The sequence below is a fragment of the Micromys minutus genome (genome assembly GCF_963924665.1).
Source record: "Micromys minutus genome assembly, chromosome: 17".
NCBI classification, from domain to species: domain Eukaryota; kingdom Metazoa; phylum Chordata; class Mammalia; order Rodentia; family Muridae; genus Micromys; species Micromys minutus.
Genome location: NC_137952.1, coordinates 18,531,507 through 18,543,024, shown reverse-complemented (window position 1 = coordinate 18,543,024; position 11,518 = coordinate 18,531,507). Strand labels below are relative to the sequence as shown.

Here is an 11,518-nt window from a genome sequence, read left to right as displayed (position 1 = left end):
CTCTGTGTATCTTTTCAGTGTCAGAATTTATTGGATAACAACAAATTCATACTGTTTAGCCACTTTTGTGACAGCTTTTCACATAATCTAGTCTACTCTGGTAACCTGGCCAAGGTGAATGTTGATTTTTTTTTCTTCTAATCCTAACTATCAATATTAATTCATACCACAGAGCACACATCAACCATATCTATGTATTTATATGTATTTATATAGTTTACAGAATGTTAAAGAGTCTGCAGCAGAGTGAAAGAGGCTTTGGAGATTGGCTGAGTCAATATTACAATAAACTTTAGCACCACTCCATCCTTAAAAGAAGGGAGTTTGTCATGCTCTAGATTTTCAATTAATGCTGCTTAAAATGAAATACATTAACGTATCCTATCACTGTTTTCAGATGAAGAAATTTGTTTATTAACATTAAATTGATGACCCAATGTAACAAATTTGGCAAATGATTTCACACTGCAATCAACTGGCTTCCCCACAATGAAAGCTCTAAGTACTTCCTTGATAGGTTCATGTCTGTCATGAACTTGTAGAAAATTTAAAATTATACACATATTTTGGTATGAAATGAATTATTTAGCAGTTGTGAACAGTGAAAAACAAACACATTCATTTAGTTCCTAAAATTATAAATTTGTAGACTGAAGTAAAACCATGACATGACATATCTGAACTACACCAGTGCTGGAAGTATAGTATTGCTGGTGCTGCTGGAGTTGGAGAGAGAAGCTGAGAGATTAAAGGCGAAACCATATTCCAAGAGCAGGAAAATCATTCCAGATCATGAAATGAAAGTCAGGTCAAGATGAGTGAAAAACTGGACAGTTAGGCAACCTATTTGGTCATGTCTAGCAGGGCACCAAGCTAAGCTCATGGCAAAGGAATAGCCAGAGTCCATTGTTTATCAGTTCTTAATACACATGCATCAGATTTCAGATGATAGATCTTATACTGTTTTAAGCATCCCTGTATTCCTGGGAAGAAAGTGATACTTGTTCCTTGGTCTGGCATGTCCAATAAAACCTTGAGCCTTGCTTCACTGAGATAATTTTAAAACATCCATGTTTTCCTAAAGTACTTATCATAACAAATGTATATGGTGGTACTCTTTACTTCCTGGAATAATTAATTTATCAGTATCTGCTGGATGAATAGTATCTGACAGATGCTGTGATTTCTGGGTCTACCCAGAAGCTGTAGTCATCCTTCTACTTCACAATGAAGTGGGAATAAAAGAAGCTTCTTATAACTTGGAGGCCTTGGGGGGGTGGGGTGCAAGGCACAGCACTGGTACCTTTATCTGTTCCTTCTTTTTGGCTGTTTGTTTTTGCTTTTGTTTTACATGACATAATTTTATATGACCCATTAAGTCTATATGAAACATAATTCTATATGACTCATTAAAAACTCACTGAAGTTCTGCATTTTTGGTGGGCCATGCTGACGACACCCCCTTTCTCTGCCTTTCAACATTGCTCATATTTAAATAGTGGATGAGGACACATGGATAAATTTAATCCTTGAGGCCTTCTAGACTTAGACCTTTGTCTTTAAACTCCTGCAACCGGATCAATGAGATGTTTTACTGAACTATCTGTTGTGTTTGCTCCCAGTAATGTTTGCTCATGGTCACTGGTTAACAGGGATGATGGTGGTGGTGGCTACTGTGATCATGAAAATGCCTGATTGTAGCACTCCTGTTCTTAAGGGAAATGATTACATCGTCCTCCAAAACAAAGAGAAACAAGTTCTGAAAAATCTTTACTGGTCTTCATCTAAGAAGTGACCTCATCACTAAAATGTGAAGAATGTTCCTGGTTTCAATCATCCTATATGTGCAGATGCAGCTGCAGCCCCCTACACACAGACTAAGCTTGATGGGTTATTAAAAGAAGTGTTTGGTGAACTGGATGTGGGTTTGTACAGATAACTTTCCCAAATCCTTACCAAATTATACAAGGTTTGCTTAGCATCTCTCACATGCCATCTAATTTACTATGGTTCCAAGTGAGGTTTTTTTTTTCTTTGTGGGAGATGAAATAAATACATGCACATACACATATACTCAATTTTGAAAGTTGGATTTAATCGATTCCTTTTTTTAACCCTCGCTGTGCTTCTTTTACATCATTCTCCAAACCCTAACTGCTCTTCTGATGTAGTTCCCTTGTGTCCATCCTCTTATCCAGTTGTCTTACAGCAGATCCAAAGGGCTTCTGTTGCACACATTCCCAGGTTACCTTGATCTGGGGTCCAGCATTCTGTTGTCTGTCTGAAAAATAGTGCCTCCACTAAGCTGTAGAAACCAGAAAGAATTTATTTCCTTCAAAACAAGTTTCAACTGAGCCTGCCCAGATAGATTAGATAAATCCAACTTAATCGCTGGTATTGTCTCTCCTCACACCACAGTTGGGTTTCTGAAGGGAGATAATGTAAGGTAATCCAGTTTCACTTTTTCCACCCTACCTTTAGTAAAGAGCTCTACCATAGAAAACAAGAATGAGAATTTTTTAGCTAATCATGGGATTCCACATCTTTCCACCAATGAAGATGAAAAAAGTCCTTTCTATAGAATTAAAGCTTGAAGACAATAGACAGACAGATATGTATGGCAAGATCTTTGAGGGAAAACAAGTAAAATACCGTATTTCATGGCACGACTTGCACTGTGTTGATCAACAACATTTCACTGTCTAAAGTCACTTCTGAGAGATTAGTTTCTTCAGACAAAGCTAGTCAACACTCCAGCATCACTGCAGGGTTTCATGTTTTTGTTTGCTATTAATCTTACCATTTTTTTTCCTATCCCTTCACGTTATGTGGAAACCTCACTTTACAGAATAATGTAAAGTGTAGCTTGCAAATAGGACCTGTTTTTTTTTTTTAAATAACAGTTGTGTTAGCTAAACTTCATCGTGCCTATACCACACATTTGTCTCAATGATTACATGAAAAAGCTACTCACAGTGATAGCGCACTAGGACTGCCCATTTCTTACATCCTGCAACAGTCAATCCCATGATAGCCCCATTGCCAACTTCATTTTTTTTTAACAAGAAGCATAGCTTTATTTTTCTCTATACATGTGTAAAGAAATTAGGACCAATATTTTAAAATAAAAATGAAGAAAGCTCCCCTGTGGAAAACATGACGTTGGAATGGGGACAGAGTCGCTGAGAGGGGTCGGCACATTAGCCCTGATGAGCTACAGCAGCTCTGATTGGTCCAAGAAATGGAGATGCAAGGAGAATAAAAGGAGACAAAGGATGGCAATTTGCTGAGGAAGTGGGCCCCAAAGCAGAACGCGAGGTAGAGCCACGCGGGGGGCCGTGGAGTGGGTCTGGGTGGAGGAAGGGGCCCCGCTGATAGCTATAGGGAGGGGGTCTTGGAAGACCTGTGTATCCATGAGGGGCATCAGTGGAGAAGGCCATGCATACCATGTGGAGGCATGGGACCTGGGTGACCCACGGTAGATTCAAAAGGAGGCCCTCGGGGGCAGGGGGAACATGTCCATTGGAGGAGGTCCAGGATGAGGCATTCCTTGAGGTTGCCGGGGTGGTGGTTGCTCCCCAGAACCTGGAGGCCCTCCATGGGGGTGTCCTAGACTATGGAAGCCATGGTGGGGCAGCTACATCTGGGACGTCCCTGGATGGGGCATCCCACCAGGTGGGAATGGATGAGGATGTGAATGTCCATGCCACTGGAGTTCTTGCTGCTGGGGGCCATGTCCTCCAGCTCCAGGTGGCATAGGTGGTGGGGGCACGGCTGGGGGTGTCCCAGGAGGGAGGGCCCGAGGAGGTAACACTGGAGGTGGGAACAAGCCAGGAGGTGGCATGCTTAGTGGAGGAAGCCCAGAACCCAGGGATGAAACCATAAGATTGGGGACAGAGGGCAGAGGGGGCACATCGGCAAACAGCTGATGAGGACGGTCAGCCTGGGACAGTGGGTTCTGGGATACTAGAAGTCGTTCAGCTGCAGAGCCATGGCGTTTGCCCTTAGAGTCCTTCTTGAAGGCATAAGACACAGTGATAGGGCGGTTACATAGGTACTGCCCATTCATGGCCTCAATTCATGGACTCTGAAGCATCAAATGAAGCAAAATTAATGAAGGCATAAACGTTGAAGTTGCCTGTGTCAGGGTCCCGCATGATCTTGGGAGTCCAAAGGCGCTGAAAGTATTGTACAGCAGCTTTTCGTCGATTTCTGGGTCCAGATTTCCAATGAAAATGTTGGCATCCAGATTTTTGTTGTGCACTGAGGCCTTGTTCACCTGTATCGGCTTCCCATAGAGTTTGATCATGTTCATAATCTTAATGGCATAGTCAGCATCTTCCTTGCTCGTTCAACAAAGCCGTAGTCTCGGTGCTGGCCAGTGACTCTATCCTTTGGCATGTGGGTGTTGACCACTGGCCCTGCCTGGAGAAAGAGCTCCCACTGCTGTCTAGACTTTCTCGTCTAGACCTCCCACGTACGCTGTGGCATACCGAGTCCATTCGGAGATCGGTCCGGCAGCCATGGCGAAAGCGCTCCTGTCGTCTCTAAGCAGCCCAACTTCATTTTTAAAATAAAAATACAGAGGTACAGAGAGCAACTGACTTTTTCAAAGTCACGCATTGCAACACTCTGGTAGTCAAGAAGAAACTGAGAATATTAATAAAAGTGTGGCTAGATGCTTGAAAATAATACAGTGTCAGATCACTTGCCTTGCATGCTTGAAAGACTAGGCTCAACCCCTAGTACCATATGTATTTTTTAAAATGAAAAATAAAGTAAGGAAAGAAGAGTAGCAGTAGATGGGAATCCCCAAAAGAGTTAGTATCACCTTTCAGCCAGTCATGACACGTACAAAGAAAGGCTGGCAGAGCTGAAACCAGAAGGAGAGCTGTACATGGAAGGGAGGCAGGCTTTGATAGAGAACCGCAGACACTGCCTAAACCACAACAGACAGGAGAGGAGGAGATTGATGTCCTGACTTTCTTCGCTCCTGCCCACTCCCCACTAGCACTTGGTTTTGCTCACACTCAACTGGAAGTCAAGAGAGTTTGGAAGACATAGAAAATAGAGGGCATTATCATTGGACAAAGACAAATCTGATAATTGGACCAGGAAGAGCTATTGGAGGAAAGCTGAAGGAAGAAAAGTACAAACATTGAATCTGTAGTCTTTTTTTTTTTAAGGGAAATTTCAGTTATGCTGTTTTATTAGTGGTCGGTTAATTATGTGTCTCTTCTTTTTAAAAAAAAAAGTTTTATTTATTATATATAAGTACACTGTAGCTGTCGTCAGACACACCAGAAGAGGGCAGCAGATCTCATTACAGGTGTTTGTTAGCCACGAGGTGGTTGCTGGGACTTGAACTCAGGACCTCTAGAAAAGCAGTCAGTGCTCTTAACCACTGATCCATCTTCCCAGTCCTAATCTATAGTCTTAACCACTAGGTGCATTGCCAGTTATTTTAGTCAGAGTTCTCTAGAGTAATAGGACTTATAAAATGAAACTATGTCTATAAAGGGGGATTGAGGACAATTTACAGGCTGCCGCACAGCTATGGACAGGAAGTCCAAGAATCCAGTTGTTCAGTCCATGAAGCTGAATGTCTTAGTGGGTCTTCAATAGGTGCTGGACTCTCAGAGAAGTGGACTCTAATGCCAGTGCAGGACTAGAACTAGCAAGGAATGGGCAAGCAGGCAAAGAGGGAAGGCTTTCTTCTTCCATGTCCTTAGATAGGCTTCCAGCTGAAGATGTGGCCCAGATTAAAAGTGTGCCTTCCTGACTCCAGATCCAGATCAGAAGTGGATCTTCCACCTTCAAATTAAGAGAAAAAAATAATCTTTCACTGATGTGACCTCCATTTTCGGATTTAAGTTAGTTACAAATGAAGCCAATTGATAAGAGCAGCCATCACATGACATAGCACAGACCATCCCATCTGCCTTAAAAGCTGCAGCCTTGTCTCTGAAACTGATGACCCTCAGTAGGAGGGGTCACTGCACAAGGGGCAGCACTAGTTCACCCCAGAGTTTCCACTGAAAGGACGGTGACCGAAAGCAGTTTCTTCTGGGAAAGCCACACCAGGCCAGCTCTCTCTTCACCCTCTGTGTACAGCAGCAATCCTGAGACTCCACAACATTCTTTGGCCCCATTTTCTAGTTCAAAGAACCCCCTTTATTTCTAACTCTTGGCATAGTTTGTTCTCCCATGACCCAGAGGTTCCCACCACATCTGAGTATGTTTTCTAAAAAACAAACAAACAAAAATAATACCATTTTAGTAAAAGCATTCTCTCCACATAGAATTCCCCCATCACCTACTAAGGGAATATGTGTTACTTAGCATTGCATAATTTTATTTTTTGAAGCCAGATCATTTATTTTATGACTAATTGAAATCCTCAAGATGAACCGGATGCTGCAACAGCTGCCCTCTTGGGTTTAGGTGTCGTTCTTTCATGGAATCCACGTCTGAATCTGTGGTAGACAATCTTTAGGTGACTCATGTGACCAGTCCCAGTAGTGTTTCGTCTCTTAGCCTTGGCACTCTGGTTATACTTTCTCTTGCGCTTGGCAGGGTAGCCACATTTGCCACAGGTCGACTCCTGAAGGTGGTAGGCCTTGGAACCACAGCAGCGGCACAGCGTGTGCACCTTATTGTGACTCTTTCCAAAGGATGACATTCTTCTTGTCATCTTGCTTCTATTGGGGAGGTCACAAAGAGGACATATTTTTGTATAAGGTTGGACATAACAGTTCTACAAAAGAAGACTCATCAAATAGAAGCCATCGTTAGCAGTAGCTTTGTCACTTTGTACAAATGACATAAAGGATAAATGAGACACTCCCAGGGACTACATAGGAGCCCTGTCTAGCTCCAAAAACACAGTGCTTCCAAGAGAACAGATTGCAGTGCCTCAGAAGATGTGTGGCTACCTTTGACACCATAAGGTATCTCAGCTCAGTGTCTCCACCTTATTGACAGCATTATTTAGAGTACTACTCTCCTCTAAAATAACTCTCCTAGGCACCTTCAACCATGAGGAGGTTTCTGTCTTGACAGCTTGCAGATGTTCCTCTTTTCCCAAGACAAGCCCTGATGTGTATTATTTTTCACAATGTTGAATTTCATGCTATGTGAATTATGTTCCTGACTTTGGGTTAACATAATATAAGAAACTTGAATAACCATGACCAATGGAGAGATAATCTTTTGTTTTTTAATTTTTAAACAGGCATTTCTGACATTGCCCATACGTCTCCTACCCTTTCAGACCTTTGTTTAAACTAAAGTGCACTTCAGTGTTCTAATCACAGCAAGCTCACGCCTGTTCTCATTGCTTCATTTTCAAATGCTTCCATAACCTAAGGAATATATTACACTGAAAATACATCTGAAGATGCAGAAATATGGTTGTAGTTTTTAATTAATGTTACATGTTTTTTGAAACAAGGCCTCATGTAGGGAAGATGGTCCTAAACTTCTGATCTTCCTGTCTCCATCTCATAAAAATTGAATTATAGCCAAGTTTCATCTGGTACCATGCTCAGTTTGTTTACCACTGGGCATCAAACACAGATTTGTACACGCTAGGCAATCAGCTAACTAAACAACATCCCTAGCTCATAGTTAACTCACTTATAGTACATACGTTGTATAGTTGTCTTTTGGTATGTGTAATAAAATGATGACTATGCTCAAGTAAGTTAATACATCCATCACCTTGCATAGCTATGGCTTTCCTCTTTTGTTACTAAGTTTTTGTCAATTTCTTTGCTTCTGATGAAAAACATTGATACAAACTTGATCAGTGAACGTAACTGGGGATGACAAAATGACCATGAATTTAAGGTGAAGGCAGAATCAAGTTGTCATGAATTTAGTGACCAATGTTTAACATGGGAAAATAGACACTTCTATCCTTTGGGTGATTTTCTCAGAGCCATCTTAAAATAACTTGGGAATCTGTCCCTCTCTTCCTACCTCATACTGTTGTCCTAATCTGAGCTCCTGTCACCTATGTGCTCTTCCACATCTATTAAAATTCTCTGTGACCTGCCTTCAATGTGTTGCTGCTGTCCCTCTTAAAGGGGATTGCTCTGTCACTCTTCTTCACAGACAAACCTGACAGTGAAAGAGGGAGAAAGAGACAGAGACAGAGACAGAGACAGAGAGACAGAGACAGAGACAGAGACAGAGAGAGTTAATACCCCGTGGGGCCACCCCAGCTGGTAAGAAATAGGAGCTGAACAATTTACATGCATTTCTACTGAACTCTAGCTAGTCTACAATGAGATGGAGCTACAGCTGTCTGCAGAATTCCTCAGCATCTTTCACATCAGTAGGTTTGACCTCCATTCCTTCCTTCCTAGGAGGTCATTATCTTCCACTTATGATGTCTTAATTTCTTTACAAACAGAGCTGCCTACACCGAAGCCTTCATCTCAGGCTCTGCTTTGTAGAGAAATCATGCCTGATGACTTTCTAATTTTTCCCAACTATCTCTTTAATCTTCTATAATTTGTTCTACAGAAGCCAGAGTAAGTCTTCAAAGTTACAGATCACAGTATGGCATACCTAGATTGTAATCTTCTAGTAGCTTCTGTTGCACACAGAATAATAACAAACAAGTCTTCTCCTGGAAGTGCTAACCAGTCTTCACCCCAGTTAACTTTAGAGATTAGATAGAATATGTTTAGGATATTCATATGTCTAGAGACAAAAATTCAAACCTTTCAACAACCCCCAGAATTTTGTGTCATCTGGCCATAATCTGGCACAATTTAATTTTCCCTGTACACTAATACCATGTGGTGTTTGTTGCCCCGTACCTTTGTTTCTCTCTTTACAGCCATCTAACTGGCTGGCACATGTGCTCTACAAGAGCAGGGGAGTTTAAAAAAAAGAAAAGCCCATTTATTTTAGTCAAAAGCTAGATATAGTCAGGGTTGGATTTGCCCAGGGATACTTAGCATTATAACTATAGTCTTAAAGCTATAAAAACACTGGGTATTATTGAAATGCCAGCAGGGAAAATTACTTCATTGTGTGAGTCTAGAAGATACAACTCCAGATCTCTTTTTTTCTCTTTGAAATAACTATTTTTAGTATGAGTTATTTTTAGTACAGTCCCCAGGAATGAAGCTGTCACACTGTGGCATAGGGTGCACCAACCTCATAAAGGAAACACAAGTCTACATTTCTTCTAAAAAAAAAAAAAAAAAAAATTCCCCTTGACCTAGCAAGGAAAATCCTGTAGAGAGTAAATACCAAAGGTCTTCGGAGACCAATAATGTTAGAGAAAAGTTGCTTGTTGGTGATATATTTATTAAAATTGAGAATGTCCAACAACTCAGAAAGAAAATTATATGTAATTGTCAATGATCAAGGCAGTCTGCCCTCATATATAGTTCAAATCTATCACTAGGTAGCAATATGAACCTGAGTGAGTCATTTAACATTTAAGTTAAATTTTGTTGAGGGAAAAGAACTGTTTCATTCATTGCCTGCTGTTAAAATTCAACACATTGTCTGGCACAAAGCAAGTCCCAGTCAGTGGGTGCTAAGTTAGTACTAGCAGATCTATAATTTGTACTTTCAAAACAATGGCTTTTTCTAGCATCTTATTTGTATTTCATAGCTGATAATTATGTGGCCTTCGTGTCCAATATGATGGTCATTGCACATGGAGGTGGGAATGCTGGGTACTGGCACTTGGACTCAGAGCATCATTCATGCTAGGGGAATGCAGAGTATTAATCTTTTTTCTTTTCTTTTCTTTTCTTTTCTTTCTGTCTTTTTTTTTTTTTTTTTTTTTTTTTTTTTTGGTGTATTCTCAGTTCACTGCCTAAACATGAGTTTCCTGCTGTATTCCATAATCTTCCGATTTGATTTCTCCAGGAGCTGAGACTATAGACATGAACAACTGGGCCCAGGTTGGGATATTTTGATGACTTTAAGTTAGAAAAGACTGTGTTTACTCACAGGTATTGTTGTTTGGTACTCAATGAAAACTGTTGTGCATGAGGTTGATATTATAACATCACATTGATCCAAAACTCACTTTCAAATTAAAGATTACTTGCTGGTGAATGTGGAGGCTTAAACATGTGAATTTTGGCAAGTTAACTTTTATTTGGTGGCAGAGGATGGGCCTCATGTAACCCAGATAGCTTCAACCTCCCTACATAACTAAAAATGAACTTGAACTCGTATTTTTACTGCCTCTGCCTTCTAGATGCTTGGATTAGGATTATTCACACACACCACCTTGCACAGTTTATACGATCCCAAAGACTGACCCCAGAACTCAAGCATATCAGATAAGCACTTTACATACTGAGCTATATCTGCAACCATTGGACAAATTAATGCTTTATAAGCCTCAGTATTTAGACTTGTAAAATAAAGGCATTTGAGTAGCTCACTTGTAGAGGAATAAATAACCAGTTTATGACTTTTGTAAACATCAAGTGCTTCAGAAAATATATCAAAGGGTTCTTTTATTTGGATTATCTGCTACTCCTAGGTTAAGGAATGGAAAAGGTTACTATCAGAATATAATAACTCATCTCAAAATTTAATATTCAATACGACAATGTTAGAACTCTGTCCTAGGGTTTCTATTGTGACTAGATACTATGATCACATCAACTCTTACCAAAAAAAAAAAATATCATTGGGGCTGGCTTCCAATTTCTGAGCTTTAGTCTATTTTTTTCATGGCAGGAAGCTTGTAAACATAGTTCTAGAGAAGGAGCTAAGAGTTCAATATCCACATCAGCAGGCAACAGGAAGAGAATGTTGTGCTGGTACTGGCATGACTGAGACCTCAAATCTAACTCCTAGTGACACACTTCTTCCAACAATGCCATACCCACCCCAACAAGGCCACATTTCCTAATAGTGTCACTCCCTATGAGCCTACAGAAACCATTTCCCTTCACACTTATAAAACTTGTTCCCCCCCAAAAAAAATTGTTCCGTACCTGCCACCAAGTCTTAGTACTAAGTTAAATCCTCAAATCTACATGGTAAAAACACAGAATCAACTCCTGTAAGTTGTCCATTAGCATCTGCACATAGACAATAGCAAATATGCACAAACCATACACACAAATAAATGTAATTTTTAAAATTTATGATAATGTCTGTAAGATAGTGGTCTAGATACTACTTCCTTAAAATGAAGTGAAAGATAAGTGATAGGAAAGCAAACAAACAAAACCCACTCTATTCCAAAAAGAGAAACGCTTGAGAGATGTGCAGATGTGATTAGACAGTTGAAAAATTGAAAAAAACACTACCAACCAAAGAGTACACATGTGGAGACCAGTGGCTCCAGCTGGATATGTAGCAGAAGATTGCCTTCTCTGGCATAATGGAGAAGGGAGGCCTCTGGCCCTGTAAAGGATCAGTGACCCTGGGTAGGGAAATGCTATGGCAGTGAGTCAGTGGGAAGGTGGGGGAGAACCCTCATAGAGGCAGGGAAGAGGCAGGGTGGAATAGGGGGTTGTGG

At 40.7% G+C, this 11,518-nt stretch overlaps 1 protein-coding gene and 1 pseudogene across 2 annotated transcripts; both read right to left on the bottom strand.

Moving 5' to 3' along the window:
• Window positions 1–3,214: 3,214 nt before the first annotated feature.
• Window positions 3,215–4,525, bottom strand: LOC308431908 (splicing factor 3B subunit 4-like; annotated as a pseudogene). The gene has a single exon. The product of its transcript is annotated as a splicing factor 3B subunit 4-like (transcript).
• Window positions 4,526–6,400: 1,875 nt separating this feature from the next.
• Window positions 6,401–6,694, bottom strand: LOC308431385 (large ribosomal subunit protein eL37-like; the record flags this gene model as incomplete). The annotated part of the gene is made up of 1 exon (XM_080930833.1): window positions 6,401–6,694. The coding sequence occupies one exon, from the start codon at window positions 6,692–6,694 to the stop codon at window positions 6,401–6,403; it is 294 nt and encodes a 97-aa protein (XP_080786959.1).
• Window positions 6,695–11,518: the final 4,824 nt, after the last annotated feature.